Raw genomic sequence first — 17,013 nt, 5'->3', positions numbered from 1 at the left:
TGAGGGTGAGCTTAGGAGGTTGTCTCAGAAAAAGTTAGATGAACGAATATGGCTTTTCCTGACTGGTCACTGTTAAGTCACATCCAGACCTGCCCTTTCATCTCTTCTTCCCAACCGCGGCTCTCAGTGGTCAAGCCCTCATTTCTTCCTGTGGTTCCCTCACTCCTGGTTGCTCTGCCCCAGGTAGCCGTGGGTGGAAGGAATGTGGACTGTGGGGAACCCCCAACCCCCCGCCGTGGTTTAGATCCTGGGCCCTGTTGTGTTTGTCTTGCTGTTGGGCAAGTCACGTGACCTTTCTGAACTCCTGTTTCCCCATCAGGAAGTGGGGAAATCAACCCAATGGAGAGGTGATGAGATAACGTCTGGGAAGGCTCCCAGCAGAAGTCCTGGTATTTAGAACACACTTTTTTTGTGTGTGTGGTACACGGGCCTCTCACCGTTGTGGCCTCTCCCATTGCGGAGCACAGGCTCCGGACGCGCAGGCTCAGCGGCCATGGCTCACGGGCCCAGCCGCTCCGCGGCATGTGGGATCTTCCCGGGCCGGGGCACGAACCCGTGTCCCCGGCATCGGCAGGCGGACTCTCAACCACTGTGCCACCAGGGAAGCCCTAGAGCACACTTTTTAAAAATCACCATTCTCCATTCTTTCAAAAATTCTCCTCTTATGCTTTTGGCTGTTTATGGAAAGTTGACTTCACCGGGTTTTTGTCTAACCTGTAGCTGCCATTGATAGCAAACCCACGTCTGGACTAGTAACAGAGCACAGGGGACAATTTGGGGATTTCTGGAGGCTGAGTCTGTATCTTGCCTTTGCTCTTTCCTTGGGGAGCAGGTTTTGGGGAGATGTTTCGAAACTGAACCTGCTGTCTCATCACTCCTCCTCTCTCCACAGATCCTGCTTCTCAGAAGATGCACTATTATAGATACTCCAACGCCGAGGTCAGCTGCTGGTACAAGTACCTCCTTTTCAGCTACAACATCGTCTTCTGGGTGAGTGGATGAGAGCGGTCATGTTCCCTGGCGTAGTCCTTAATTAGTAAATCACGCTTCTTCATGTTCTTTTGATTTGCCAGAGCCCCGTGAGGCTCCGGGTGAGGTGGCTGACAGTCAGGGTCCTGCCCTCATGAAACCAGTGACAAGTATTGGGTTGACCAAAAAGTTTGTTCAAAAAACTGGAAAATCCAGTTCCGTTCAAAACGGAAAAACCAGAACAAACTTTTTGGCCAACCCAATAAATTATAAAGTAGACCGTCAGGTGCTGTGATGGGGAAGGCCAAGGTGATTGAAGACTAGATTAAGGGGCCCTACCCCAGCCTTGGGGGTTCAAGAAGATGGGGCTCTGACCCAGATGCATGTCGGTTTCCCTCCACCCACACCCCAGGAATGCCCCAGTGAGACATCAGCTGCCGGGTCCTTTGTGTACATTGGACTGTGGGCCAGGCCTTGTCCTGGGCTCTGGGAGGTAAGGGTGGACAAGGGGAGCAAAACCCTGTCCTTGTGCTGGTGTTCAATCAGAAGGGTATTAGCCTACTGAGCCTCAGAGCAGGGAGGGTGAAGCCTCTTGGCCAGGGTGGTTGGGAAGCACATTCTAAGGAGAGGTGGCTTGTAGGCTGAGACCTGAGTACTAGTGAAGACACAGCTATGTGGGGTCTTGGGAAGAAAGCTTCAGGTAGGGAGAGCAGCATGTGCAGAGGTCCTGAGGCAGGAATGAATTTGGCATATGCAAGAAGCAAAAAGAAGGCCATGTGGCTGGAGCTGAGTGAGTACAGGGCACAGGGGACACAGGTGAGGACACGGGCATGAAGAAGCCAGGTCATGCAGGACTGTATGGTTCCCAGTAAGTAGCTGGAATTCTACTTCTTTCAGTAACTTTTGGTAGGTTATAAGTTGGATGGTATCATCTGATTTTGGAGTGATTCTGCAGAGTGAAGGCATGGATGGTGGCCCCATGTTCTGAGATGGGCATTTGGGGCAGAAGGGTTTGAATGGTCTCTTAGCCAGCCACATGGAGATGTCAGTGTCCCATACCAGTGGCCATCCTGGAGATGAAAGTCTTGGCCACCATCAGAGGAAGGGGTGACCAGATCATCGAAGGAAAGTGTACTGACTGAGGAGAGGAGGGGTCTGAATATTGAGGTGGGGATGCTAGAGGTGGGGTTGAGTAGGAAAGTCCTCTCCAAAGTTGGCTGTGAGTGAGTGGCCTGAGGTAAAAGGAAGACCAGGAGATTTTGTGTCATGGAAGCCTTGAGAGGAAGCCCTTCATGTAGAGAGGAGTAGGATGAGGACAGAAAATTGACATTGGCTTTGACAAGGTGGAGGGTATGACCTTGACTAGAACTGCTGGGGATGGAAACCCACCTGGAGTTGGTCCAGGAGCCCATGGGACATGAGGAAGTGGAGACCAGTGACTCATGACAGTTCTTTCAAGGACTCTTGCCTTAAAGAGGAGCAATTGGGTGCTGGCTGGAGATGGTCAAAGGGTTAAGGGAGATATCAGAGCATGTCAGTGGCATTGGTCCAGGGGGAGGCCGACATTGATTCTGTGCAGGAGAGCACGGTGACATGACCGCACACAGAGGGTTTTAAAACCTCATTTAATACAAGTGTCGAGTCTGCAGCTAGTGTCTGGGTGGGGCCTGATGGAGAAGGAGGGACAGGATAAGTGGTCATGATGCCACATTTGCCTCTACTGAGGATTTTGGCATTTCCTACTTGGACTGGAACTCTTGACATAGAGGCCGACTTACCAAGATCTCTCAGCCTTTCACCCTTGTTTTTCCAGCATCACCTCCTGATGATTTATCTCAAAGTTTGGGGGGTTTTCTGTCCTGGAGAAGTAGGGTGGGATTCAGTGGCTTGGCCATTCACCGCAGGACTTTTCTGGTGCCCAGACAACCTTTCACCAGCAGCCTCATTATTGTCCCTGAGGTAGGGCAGTGCTGGACATTTGAGGTGGTTCCTGTGGGCCCCTCCTAATGGGAGGCTGTGGTTGCCCCTCCCTGAGATGTGTGGCTTCTCAGACGTGCATTTGCTCCCTGTCTGGAGGAGAGCCTCTGGCCTCACCTGGAGTCCCCAGCCCCCAGCCAGGTGCACAGTTGAGGGCCACCTGGCTTAGGCAGGTGGTTTGACACTTTAGACACTTTGTCCACCCGCCTGTTGTACCCCTTGCCCGCTGGCCCGCTGTGCTTGCTTGGCCTTACATCCCGACCTCTGACTCTCATCCTGATTTTTGCATCTGGAGTGAAACTCTCCTGCTGCTGCTGTGGCCCAGGGCCCTGGTAATCTCTGTTTCTTCAGAGCCTCTTCAGGATAGATTCTTTGCTCTTGGAAAGCTTTACTAACTTGCCCAGTATAATACATTTGCAGCACCAAATTCACATAGCGGAGTTCATGAATCCAGAATTGTAGCAAGTCTGCTTGGTGATTGAAGGGGGCTACAGCGTTATCGTAGTTTTGCAGAATTGGCAGTGTCTGTGGTCGAGAGTTAATCATTTTTCAGTTAGTGTGCACTGGGGCAGAACAGGACAGGACAAACAGGAACAGTCAGGAAAACGAAGCATGAGAGCTCTGTTGGGAAAATGAGAGGGGGAGGCTGCCCGGCCCCTCCCTGCTGGGTTCTAGGCAGAGATTTGCTGTCTTCATCTGCACAAGGAGCTGGGAATGTGGAATGAGGCTTGAGAATTGGAGCGCAGAGCCCTTAGGGAAGTGCATGGTGCAGTGGGGGTTCCTGGGTGCCAGTCTGGACTCTCAACCTGAGCTGATTTCTTTGTGAAATACTGCTCTCACCTGCCTGCTGCCTGCCTCACAAGGTTGCTGAAAATGAATAAGATGATGTGCCAAGCCCTTACCTCCTCAGAGAAGTTTTCTTCTTTAAATGGAGAAAATACAAAAATAGAGGAATATAATGAACCCCCCACCCCGGCTGCCATGTTCGCATCAGCTAGCTTCAAAAGTTACCAACTCAGCCTATCATGTTTAATTTATATCTTCCCCCACCTTGGATTATTTTGAAGCAAAGCACAGATGGATCATCTTGCAGAGAGTTTTTGTTTGGTTTTGATGAATTAACAGTGAGTAAGCGGAGCAGAAGAATGAGAGCCTTGATGGTGGACTTGGGCTCCGTAGGCAGGTTTGAATATGCAGAAGCAACCTGTTGAGTTCCTTGACCAATTCTAGGTGTGGGAACAAGCAGAGGTTTTATTTAACAGTTTGTCCCATCCAGAATTATTTTCACAGTAACGTTATTTATAGCAAACACCTGTAGCCTACGGTTTTTTTCTGTTTTTTATTTTAAGCTGTCTCCTTCCAACTTCAAGGCCGAGATTTTTCCAAGGGACCATTAATACTTGCTTGAGGCGAGAGATGTGGATGCCCACAGTGTTTGTGTCTCTTCTGAACTGCACGTCTTACTGGGTGAACATGGAGCTGGGCTTCATGGGGATCTTATCACAGGGATGTCAGGAAAATGCTGCCACCACAGCATTTTGAGGACACTAGCACTTTTTACCCTTTCTTGGTTTTGAAAAATTATTATTGTTATTATTTTAAAAATTATTTTATTTATTTTTGGCTGTGTTGGGTCTTCGTTGCTGTGCGTGGGCTTTCTCTAGTTGTGGCGCGCGGGGGCTACTCTTCGTTGCAGTGTGCAGGCTTCGCATTGCGGTGACTTCTCTCTTTTCTTTTTATAAATTTATTTATTTATTTATTTTTGGCCGCATTGGGTCTTCATTGCTGCGCTGGACTTTCTCTACTTGCCACGAGCAGGGGCTACTCTTTGTTGCGGTGCGCGAGCTTCTCATTGTGGTGGCTTCTCTCGTTGTGGAGCATGGGCTCTAGGTGCGCGGGCTTCAGTAGTTGTGGCTCGTGGGCTCTAGAGCACAGGTTCAGTAGTTGTGGCACACGGGCTTTAGTTGCTCTGCGGCATGTGGGATCTTCCCAGACCAGGGCTCGAACCCATGTCACCTGCACTGGCAGGTGGATTCTTAACCACTGCGCCACTAGGGAAGCCCGGTTTTTTTAAGTTATAATCATTCCTTGGATGTGTTAGACCTGTTTCTAGGGCCAAATCTCACTTTGACACGGGAAAATGCAAATCAAAACCACAATGAGATATCACTCTCACCCATTAGAATGAGTATGATTAAAAACCAGAAAAATAACAAATGTTGATGAGGATGTGGAGAAACTGGAATCCTTGTGCACTGTTGGTGAGAACGTATAATGGTGCAGCTGCTATGAAAAAAGTATGGCAGTTCCTCAAAAAGTAAAAAATAGAATTACCATATGATGCTGCAGTTCTCCTCTGGGCATATACCTAGAAGAATTGAAAGCAGGATCTTGAAGAGATATTTGTGCACCCTTGTTCACAGCAGCGTTATTCATAATAGCGGAGAGCTAGAAGCAACCCCTGTGTCTACCAGAGGATGAATGGATAAACAAAAAGTGGTCTATACAGACCATGGAATATTATTCAGCCTTAAAAATGAAGGAAATTCCTACACATACTACAACATGGGTGAATCTTGAGGACAGTATGCTGAGTGAAATAAACCAAACACAAAAGGACAAATACTCTATGATTCCACTTATATGAGGTACACAGAGTAGTCTGCTTCAGAGACGCAAAGTAGAATGGTGGGTATTAGGGGCGGGGGGGAGGGGAAAATGGGAAGTTACTGTTTAATGGGGACAGTGTCCGTTCTGCAAGATGGAAAGAGTTCTCTGGACGGTGGTGATGGTTTCACAATACTGTGAATGTACTTAACGCCACTGAGCCGCACACTTAAAAATGGTAAGGTGGTAAGTTTTATATTATGTGTACTTTACTATGATTAAAATTCTTTAAAAAATCTCACTCTGACTTGCAGAGGAAAGGAAGCTAGGAGGGGCTTACAGCCTTTGTCTTTGTTCATTCTCACCCCACCTGATTCCACAGAGAATTTGAGCTTCCCTGGTTTTGCTGAGTGAATCCTCTTGAGGGATGATTCCGATGATGCCTGCAACTCCCACCACAGACACTGAGTTTAATCTGCAAAGATTCTGATAAAGCCCTTGCCTGGATCTATTTCAGAGGTGGATTAAAAGTGAGAAACGGAGACTGCTTGTAGGCACAGACGACAGAGAGCCCCCCCTGCTGTGGACCTTCTCAGTGACAAGGGCAGGTCTGAGCCACAGCTTCCCTGCTTGTAAAATGCAGGAATTCATTTCTGACCCTAATGTGCAGCCTGTTTCTGGGTGAGAAACATGGACATTTGTGCTCTGTGACCAGCATGGCTTGAGGCCCCTTCCTTCAAAGTAACAGATGCCTCCCACGAGTAGGGTGAGCATGTAATTTGTGCTCCAAGTTGGGAAACTTTTAAGAATGAAAGAGAGGTTATTCAGAATTTTTCTGGAACAACAGATGTGCCCCAGGACTGCCCCAGGCAAACCAAGACAGTCCCTAACCCTAACCCTTCCCAAGAGAGGCAAAGCCAGTCTGATGCAGAAGGACCTAACGGCAGCTCCCTGCCCTTGCTCCCCTTTGTGGCATTTTTGTGGGTGGATGGTCTTAACTCTCTTTGTCTGGCCCTACAATGGGCTGTTGACTCTGGATCATTCTAACCGTTAGAGAATTGCCCTTATTTGAGCTGAACTCTGTCCATGTGATATCAGACCCCAAGGCCTGATCCCTAGGTCTGAGTCAGATGGTTTCTCTGCTTCCATTTCTTGGTAATTCAATGCAGTCAGAAAGGGAAAGTCTAGTGTTTTAATAACATGTGTAGACTATTTCACTTTCACTGCTGAGAGGTGGTACCTTTTTTCCCTTCCAGTTTTATTTACTAAGCTTTTGTAACTGCATGGAAATTCTAGAAGACTACACAAGGCATCCCATCTTGACTGTGTTCCCTCCTTCAGGCTCCATTTTCCTGTCTGCAGTCACATATAGTTTCACATCTTGGTGAGAGTATCCACGTGATCATCTGCGTTTTCATATCAGCATCACCTAGTGTAGAACATTCCAGGTTGCCGCATAGTCTTCCTGATTGTATTTTTGGAAATTCCTATATTGGACATTTAGGTTGTTCCCAATTTTTCTACTATCCTAGATAAGGAGCAGTGATTAGTTTTTGTAACACAGATTCTTCCCTTTGGGGAAAGGGGAGAAATTATTTGCTGGGATAGATTCCCAGGAGTGAGAGTAAATGGGTCAGAAGGTGTGTCCATCGTTTTGACCGGCCTGACATTTATATAGTCATATTCTCCAGAAGGGCTGCCCCAATTCATAGGAAATAGACCGCCTTATCTTTTGGCTCATAGGGGTGTGTGTTTGTGTGTATTCTTCCACATTTTGTCTTGCCAAGACAGAGGGCGAGGATTGCTTAATTAGAGACTCCGCTAGAACTAGGAGTTGCTGATCCGTTTAGGGCCTCAGCTCCTGATCTCACTGGCTCAGGCGCATCTTCAGCTGGGACCACCAGGAGGGATTTGCGAGGATGGGCAGTATGGTGCACTGTGATTATTCCCCAGGACATATGATTATTACACACTCACAGGGTGGTGTCAGGTCTAAGTAACTGGTGGTGTGCATAACTCTGCTTCCTTGGCCAGTAAATAGTCAGCGTGGCCCAGTCTGCTGGGGTGATTTGTCGTGTATGGGGGAGTACCCTATTCCCATCTTGTTTGTACCTTTTTTTTTTTTTTTCTCCTAGAAATGCTTAAAAAAAATCACTTCCAGGGACTTTCCTGGTGGTCCAGTGGTTAAGAATCCGCCATCCAGTGCAGGGAGCGTGGGTTCGATCCCTGGTCAGGCAACTAAGATCCCACATGCCGTAGGGCAACTAAGCCCACGCACCGCCACTACTGAGCCCGTGCGCTCTGGAGTTGGCACACCACAACTAGGGAGAAGCCCGCGCGCTGCAACGAAAAGACCCCACGTGACACAACTAAGACCCGACGCAGCCAAATACATTTTTAAAAAAATCACTTCAGTTGAAGTGTAGATTAAATAGAATAGGGCTCTCGCCTTCTGAGATGGCCCACACTCTGTCTGTGGAGTGTATTTCTCCCAAGGCCATTCTCGCCTTTTGAGACGGACTGCATTCTGACTATGGAACATGTATATCTATAAATAAATCCACTTCTAATATACATATTGATACATACATACATAGAAAGAAGAAAGGGAGGGAGGGAGGGAGAGAGGGAGGAAGGAAGGAAGGAGGAAGGAGGAAGGAAGGAAGGATGAACCTGTACCCATTTCAAGGGTTCAGTGCGCTGAGCTGGCAGCTGTATCCTCCCTCCCCTCTGACCATGATCGCCACGATGAAGATGTGAAACGTTTCCATCCCTCTAGAAACTGTCCTTGTGCCCTTCTGTAGTCACTCCCTCCCCACCCTTCCCCTGGCAACCACTGATTTGCCTCCTGTCACTTATATAAATTAGATTTCACTCTCCGATCTGACTTCCTGTAGTTTAGGTGGTGTTTCTCTGTTGTTTTTCTGCTTTTATTTTATTAATTTCTTTAAAAGTTTTTCAAACATCATGTTTTTATATTTAATAATTGTGGTAAAACATACATAACAAAACTTAGAACCATACACATTTCTAACTGCCCAGTTCAGTGGCATTAAGTGCATTCACACTGTTGTGCAACCGTCCCCACCACCCATCTCCAGTCTATTGCGCTGCTTTCTGCTCTTTTTTTTTTGCGGTACGTGGGCCTCTCACTGTTGTGGCCTCTCCCGTTGCGGAGCACAGGCTCCGGACGCGCAGGCTCAGCAGCCACGGCTCACGGGCCCAGCTGCTCCGCGGCATGTGGGATCTTGCCGGACTGGGGCACGAACCCGCGTCCCCTGCATCGGCAGGCGGACTCTCAACCACTGCGCCACCAGGGAAGCCCTCTGCTCTTTTTATTATTTTCTCTCTTCTACTTATTTTGGGATTATTTTGTTCTTTGTCTGGCTTCTTAAGGCAGAAGATTAGATCATTGATTTTAGATCTTTCTTCTTTCCTATAGTATAAGTACAGGCATACCTCATTTTATTGTGCTTCCCAGACACTGCATTTTTAGCAAATTGAAGATTTGTGGCAAGCCTGCGTTGAGCAAGTCTATTGACACCATTTTTCCAGCAGCATTAGCTCACTTTGTGTCTCTGTCACATTTTGGCAATCCTTAGACTGTTTGAAACTTTTTCATTATTATTGTATTTGTTATGGTGATCTGTGATTAGTGACCTTTGATGTTACTGTTGTAAAAAGATCTATGACTCACTGAAGGCTCAGATGATGGTTAGCATTTTTTAGCAGTAAAGTATTTCTAAATTAAGGTATGTACATTGTTTTCTTAGACATAATGCTATTGCACACTCAATAGACTACAGTATAGTGTAAGCATCATCTTCCTATGCACTGGGAAACCAAACAATTAGTGTGACTTGCTTTATTGTGGTGGTCTGGAACCAAACCCAGGTACATCCAAGGTATGCCTATATTTGATGCTCCGCGTTTTCTGCATCCTACACATTTTGATATGTTTTCATTTCATTGGGTTAAATGTCTTGTATATGCATACTGTTTACATAATGTGTCTTTTCTTTCCCTCTCTGGCTTACTTCAGGATTTTCTCTTTGTCACTGGATTTCAGCAATTTTATCATGATATGTGCTGGTGCGTTTTCTTTGTGTTCTGTTTGAAGTTCATTGCATTTTATGGATTTGTGGGTTTGTATTTTTCATCAAATATATGATTACTCCCATCATTATTTCTTCAAACGTACACCCTCCCTCCCTTGGACTCCTTGTTGTCCCACAGGTCACTGAGATGCTGCTCAGTTGTTGTTTTTTTTAACCCCCTTCTACCATTTAGTTTAGAAGTTTCCTATTGCTTTTTCTTTAAGTTCACTCATCTTCTATAGTGCCTAATTGGCGGTTAAACCCATTTAGTGATTCTTCATTTCTAATGTTGTATTTTCTATTTCTAATAGTTCTATTTGGATCTTTTTTATATTTTCTATTTGTCTCTTCATTATGTATATTTTCCTTTAAATCTTTGAGCATATTTACAATATCTATTTTAAAGTCTTTGCTGATTCCATCTTCTCTCTCATTTCTGTGTCTTCTTATAGTTACTGAATTTCTTTCCTTGTTATAGGTCATGTTTTTATTTTCCCTCTTGCCTATCTAGTAACTTTTGATTGGATGCTAGATCTAATTTTTCTGCCCAAGTATTCTTCCTGTCTTGGTCAGCTTGGGCTGCCATAACAACATATCACAGGCTGTTTGGTTTAAACAAGAGAAATTTATTTTCTCCCATTTCTGGAAGCTGGAAGTTTGAAATCAGTTTGCCAGCATGGTCAGGTTCTGGTGTGGGCTCTCTTCCTGGCCTGCACATGGCTGCCTTCCTGCTGTTTTCTCATGTGGCAGAGAGAGAGAACCCAAGCTCTGGTCTTTCTTCCTCTAATCATGGAGGCTCTACCCTCATGACCTCATGTAACCCTACTTACCTCCCTGCCTCCAAATACCATTGCACTGGGGGTTAGGGCTTCAAGATATGAATTTTGGAGGGACATCTTTTGAGTCTGACATCTTTTGTTAAATCTTGTATGTGAGATTCATTCATGCTGTGGTACGTAATTGTAGATCCTTGATTCTCATTGTTGTGGAATATTCCATTGTGGGAATATATCATTTGGGTTATTTGCAGTTTTAGGCTATTAAGACCTGTTGAAGTAATATAAAAATCTACCAGGGTTGGAGACCCGAATTATAGGGATGTCCTGGGGTTCATGTGGCTGAGCTGAAGGAAATCCTGTCTAGATGGTTTCAGTGTGATAGTTTAGTGCAGGACTTGGCAGACTACGGCTCGAAGGCCAAACCTGGCTGTCTGCCTGTTTTTGCACATACAACTTTACTGGAACACACTCCTGTCCATTCGTTTACGTATTATCTGTGGCTGCTTTCCTGCTATAACAGCAGAGTGGAGTAGTTGAAACAGAGACCTTCTGGCAGGCAAAGCTGAAAACACTATCTGCCTTACAGAACTGTCGACCCCTAGCTTAGTATCTTGTTCTCTACTCACTGTTAATCACTGAACTGTGCCAGCGATGGCAGGGGCTGGGGTGGGGTGAGGCTGGGGTGGGGGTTCCTTCTCTCCATTGCCTGGGGCGCTGCCTGTAACCTCCCTTGGAGAACTCTGCCTCCCTGCCTTCCTTTCTTTCAAAGGCTGATACAGTCAGATTCCTGGGCAGGGCGTGGTGGGCGTGAGCTCCCTGTTATCAGGGAGCACAGAGATTCTGTGGAAGCTGCCCCAGAGCCCTGTGGGTAGTCCTCCCCACCTCCTCGTTGGGCCCCTCTGCAGGAGTTCACTGGCTCTGCGGGAAGGGCACACGGGCTTCTGGTTTTCAGAACCACCCTTCCGGCAGGAGGAAAAGCTGGTGTGTGATAGCTGTGTGACCCTGAGCCAGGCACCATCCTGCCCTGGGCCCATTTCCCTCCGGGATAAGAAGCTGGGCTTTAGCGTCCCTTCCAGCTCCCAGAACTTCCAAACTCCCACAAAGAACTGGCTTGGTTTAAGCTTTTTTTAAAATGTGAGACTGTTTTGAAAGAGGCGTTCCTTTTATGCTCTGTTTAGGGTCCAGAGTGATCGCCGCCTGGAGGGGCAAGGCCTCCTGATCCCGACAGATGCCTGGGACCCCCCTCAGTGCACTGGCTCTCAGGGCCAGGTTGGGTCTAGGGTCTGTGCCCTCTGGTGTCCTTTCAAGTGACCACAAGCATCTCTGGTGTTCCCTGGACTCCCCAGGCCTGGACTCTGGATTTCCAGTTCTGGAGAGTGAGTGCCAGGACTGTTGGGTTTCCACCTGACATGATTTATGGTGGCAGAGCTTAGGCAGTGGGAGATGCAGAGGCCCTTGGAGATCATTGGTCTCCACCTACTCAGTTTTGCAGGTTGGCAAACTGAAGTCCAAGAGAGGGATGGCTTGCTCAAAGCCACAGGGTGAGTTAGGAACAGAGCTGAGGCAGTTCTTATCTTCTTCCACTCCCTGCCCTGTTTTCTTTCCGTCATCCTTTCCCTACCTCACTTGAAAAGCCTCCAGAAGGCATCTGTTTCCTTAAACTCTGCTTTACTCTTGGCTCCAGAAGCCCAATAAAACAGATGCCTCTGGAAAGGAGGACCTTGTCTCAGGACAAAGCTGCGAGTTGTTGGGGGTTGGTGCGCAGAGTGCTTTCAATCCAGCAAATGCTGATGGCGTCTTGAGGGTCCCCGCGGCCTCTGTTCTGTCTCCATGTCAGGGCAGGGCTCGCTCAGTGCTCCAGGGTAAGCACGATACTTCTCTGAATTCTTACAACCCTCCTATGACTCAGGAAGGGTCATCCCCATTTTGCAAAGAAAAACAGGCTCAGAGAAATTTCTGGACCCACACAAGTCCTGTCACTTGTTGCAGGGTGGAGCCGGAACCAGGACCGGCTGACCCATGCTGTTTTTCAGTGCTGCCCTGGACTCCCTCGGGTTTCGGTGCTTACTCTTGGGTTTCCTTCTTGTTTTTTTCTGAGGCTCCCTCTGGTGGCTCAGGGGCAGGGGTTCTGTGAATGTCACCCTTCCTCAGCCAGGGGAGTCTGCAAGAATCAGGGGCCGGCAGGGCATGGCCTGAAAGCGTTTCGTGGCTGCTGGTGGTTTGTCTTGAGCTTGTGGAGGAAAGTCCTCTGGAGCCTGCAAGAATTGCCTAAGTGCTTTCACACGCACTGAAGTGAAATCTTACAGGAGACCAAGCCCACTAAATTGTGGGTGATGAGGGGCTGCTTTTGACCTGCTCGGTGTTGGAATCCTCTTCCAGTCCAGCAGGGCCTGGCTAGATGTCTACACTTCCATTGTGTCTGGAACCTGCTGGGTAAAGGCTTGCCCACTTGGTGAGTGGACTCCGTGTGGCTTCCGGAACAAGGCAGGGCTGGACCAGCCCAGAATGCCCCCCAGGAGACGTCTCACCTTCTTTCACAGGGGCCTTTGCCTAAGGTGGAGAGGTCACTACTGAATCTTCACAGTGACCCCCAAAGAGGGCCTGACTGGACACAGAGTGATCCTCCCCACCTGATGATGTGGGACGTTGGCTTTAGGGTTGCACAGCTTAGAAGCCCCTTCTGCGGACTCCCACGCTGCCGGGCACTGTGACTGCCCCATGTGATGGAGGGCACAGGCTGGTGCCCACTCTTCCTGCCTTGGGTGGCTGCCCTGTGGGCAGTGAGATAACATGATGTCAGGAAAGAGACATGCAGGTTTGTTTCTTGACTTTGCCACCAGCTAGCTGTGTGGCTTTGGGCAAATAACCAAATCATTTTACATCGGAACTTTCCCATTTGAAAAATGGGGGTAATAGTACCGGTGTTATGGGGTGTGGAGGGCCTCTTTAGGTGTATTGTGTTTAATGAAACACCTGGCACCCAGGAAAGGGTGGTGCTACTTGCCCTGGTGACCACCGCAGGGTATGCACCTGATGGTCCAAGGCTGGCCACCCTTTGGGCTTGGTGGGAGTTGGGCTCCATTCTTTGGGAAGGAATTTAATCAGGTCATAGAAGAGAGACAAAGGAGGTTACTCTGAGGCTGGAAGGCACCTGAACTGTCACTCCCAGATGGTTGGCAGCCAGGAGGACAGCCCAGCTCCATAGACCATCTGTCCCAGGGAGGTCCAGGGAAGGGTCTCCACGGGGAGCCAGGCAAAGCTGGCCAGAGTCCTGGATCATTCAGGGGGCTGTCGTGTGAGCTCCCAGACAGGTCACTTCCCCTGTTTGGTTCTCCCTCAGTCTCCTTGTCTCTAAAACAACTGTTGGTCCCTGAAGGTCCTGCCTTGGACCACTGTTCACTGAACCCATGATCTGACATGGGTCCCTGCCCCCCCGGTTCCTGTCTTTCTGGTGCAAAGTTAAGTTTAGTTCTTCCTGTAAAACAGAATGGAAAAAAACACAAGCTCTCATTCTTAGAGCCCCGTTGTTGTGAGAGAAGGAGAACTGGGTTGCGGTGGTAGGGAGCTGGTGTCTCAAACTGACCGTATTCGGCGAAGGGTTTCCGAGGGGCAGACCGTCCTCACTGTCCCTCGTGGCACCGGGTGGTGGGTGGGTTGTCATGGAAAGTGGTTAGGCAACCCTGAACAGAATAGAAAACATCTCTGCCCTCAGAGGGCTTAAGTAGGGGGGAGGCACAGTAGACAGACAGACAGCTCATGTGGTCTAGGATATGTGCCATGAAGAAGATCTAGCAGGGAAGGAGATCAGGAGTGATGGATGGGGAGCGTCCACATAGCATGGCAAAGGGAGATGTGTTTGAGGAGGAGAAATTTGAAGAGACCTGAATGGAATGAGGGAGGAAGCCAGGAAGGGATATGGAGGAGGAACATTCTAGGCTGAGGGATCTAGTCAAGGCTCTGAGGCAGGGATGAGTTTGGTGAGTTCAAGAAACAGTAACAATACCAGGGTGGCCCAGAGAAGGGGATTGGGACCGGGGAGCCGGGTCGGAGATGGTGTTGGAGACGCATGCCACAGCGTGGCTGCCCACGTTCTTGTGGTCTACGGCAAGGAGTTTGAATTTTATTCTAAATGTGAAAGGAAGTCATCGGAGCATTTTGAGGAGGGGAGTGATCTAGACATATTTTTAAAGGATTGTTCTAGTTGCTTGGGGACCTGTGGGGAGATGGTGGGGAGGCCCCTGCAGGGATGAAGCATGGACAGGTGGGAGCAGAGAGGGTATGCTCTGTATTTTGAAGGTAGGACTAACGGAAGGGTCCTGATAGGTTGAATGTGGAGTTGGAGGGAGAGGGCTGTCAAGCCTGAGGTCTAGGTTTTCTGTCTTAAACGAGTAGATGGTCAGTGGTGCCATTTAGTGAGAAGGGGAGAGGTGGGGAGGAGCTGCTCCGGGGTTGGGAGACCACAGCTCCATTTGGGGGCACGTGAATGTTGAAATGTTACTAGTCATATTCAGTGGACAAGTCAAGTAGACATTGGGGTGTTTGACTCGGGAGCAGCTATGGCTGGAGGTTAGGATTTGTGAGTCAGCCATGTTAGTTATGAGATCTGAGGCAGGGATCTAGAGGGCTCAGGGGAGGGCAGGGGTCCAGGACTGAGCAGTGAGGTTCTCCAGCATTTAGAGGGCTCTGAAAGACGAGGACAAACCCACAAAGGAGACTGAGAGGGAACAACAGGGAGGGTGGAAGACAATTGTGTGTGTATACTTGGTGTCCCCAAAGCTGAGTGCCTCAATGACAGAGAGAATGACCAGCTATGTTGGGTGAGATCAGGTAAGCTGAGGCAAAAGACTTGACCCCCCCGCCGCTTGGCAAGAGGGAAGTGAGTCATTGGAGACCTTGAGGAATGATGGGGAGAGAGGCCTACGGGGATTCGGCAGATAGTGACTGGTCACCTTCAGGCTCGCTTACCGTGCAGTGTCAGACACTCGGGAAGGGAAGGGAAGTGGTCGTGTACCCCATCAAGGAAAACGAAGCCCTCTTCATCAACTCGTTAATCCAGTGGGAGGATGGAAAAGTGGGAAATCAGCACAATGTGGTGGAAAGGACCACGTGTTGGCTCCATAGAGCCTAAGTTCCGGCAGCAGAGGGATCTTTGCCCACGTGGCACAGTGCTGTCTCCAGTGCTTGAGATGGTGCCTGGCACTTACTCAATGCCTGTTGAATGAATGAGTGAGTGAGTAAATGAATGAACTAAACAGAGACTTGGGATCTGGGCCTTCTCACTTACTGCTTGGGATTGTTACTGAAATGAACTTGTGTTCGCTCGCCCCACTTGCAGCAAAGCCAATCCTTTTGCTACCAGGTTGTGGTGAAGGGAAGTACAATGTTTATCGCAGAGTGCCCAGCAAGGAGAACGGGCAGCTCGTGCTCAGAAGACCCAAACTCCCCGATGGCTTTCAGTCAAGGGTTTTTAAAGGAAACGTTAAGGGTGAGAGTCGCAGGGTATATGATTAACTTGTGGACTTTCTTCAGCTTGGTTAGTGGTGATGTAACAGGGAGATGGTTCTGGAATCTGAATCATCTGCCTTCTGGTTCCAGCCAGTCTGGGATCCACGTACCTCTTCAGGTCAGCGGGTAATCACCATCCTCCACAGGGTTGGGGGTGGTGGTCTTAGTTTCTGCAGAACAGCTCAAAGATAGCATTGTGTTGTTATCTAAATCCCTTCTGGAGGAACCAGGAGTCCTTTGACTCTGTTGTTCTAATCAGTAGCTGCTTGAGTCTGCTCTTTGGAATGGGGGGAGACGGGGAGGGGAGACCAACAAGAAGCAGCGGGCCCAGAGGGGCTCGTACCCAAGAAGGCCCTGCAGGGTCCTGCTCGGTTTCAGTCCCCCCTTTTCTTTGATATTCCTCAGTCTTGAGGGAAACAGGGGCGGGACGAGAAAGGGAATAAAGTTGTGGATAGAGAGATTAATCATCAACTTGTCAGGGAACTCTGTTTCAGAGGGAATAGGTTTCAGAGTTTTGGTCCTGGCCCTCTTGGCTCTCGTGCTGCTTTGTTAGGTGGGGGAATCAGGTCTTGGCAGGACTCCTTCACTTGGGGTCCACAGACTGCTGTGGGAACCAGCAGTAAGGAGTCTGAGAACCCTCTGAAATTCCCTCCAAAATATTGGGCATGTGCACATTTTCTGAAAGTGGCCTGTGACCCAGAGGAGGTTGGGAACTCCGGGGCTTTCTCTGAAGGCCCTTCTTCCGAGTCCAGCCTCCTAGGGCTTGCAGTGAAGTAGACAGGAGTATCCTAAAGCTGGAGAATACACTTGGGAAAGTTGCAGTCACAGAGAACCTTGCCCTGTTGTTTACCGTGAGGTCCTGATAAATGGCAGCAAAATGCCAGCAGAGTATAAAGCAGTTAAGCAGAAAAATAGGGGGCTGCTTAATTTGTAGAGGCCATGTGGTGTTTGTTTTCTATGGAACAGTCCTCCCTGGCGTAGGAATCTGTGGAGTGTATTTGGGGGGGTCCCTTTTTGTCATGGTGCACGTGAGGCACCTTAGCCCCAGTGGGTTCCTGTGGGTAGGAGATCAGGTTTGG

General features: G+C 48.7%; 1 protein-coding gene across 1 annotated transcript in view; it reads left to right on the top strand.

The window, feature by feature from the left end:
• The window catches only part of TSPAN14 (tetraspanin 14), a 57,001-nt gene that overhangs the window by 26,864 nt on the left and 13,124 nt on the right, over positions 1-17,013 (top strand). Inside the window, exon 2 of the mRNA XM_081244717.1 lies at positions 893-990. Within this exon, the coding sequence (XP_081100843.1) occupies positions 910-990 (81 nt within the window). The 5' untranslated portion in view covers positions 893-909. The remainder of the gene's footprint in view (positions 1-892; positions 991-17,013) is intronic.

Source organism: Mesoplodon bidens, assembly GCF_964165515.1.
Source record: "Mesoplodon bidens genome assembly, chromosome: 1".
Lineage (NCBI taxonomy): Eukaryota > Metazoa > Chordata > Mammalia > Artiodactyla > Ziphiidae > Mesoplodon > Mesoplodon bidens.
Note: the sequence above shows the minus strand (reverse complement) of the source record. Positions and strands in the feature narration are given on the sequence as shown.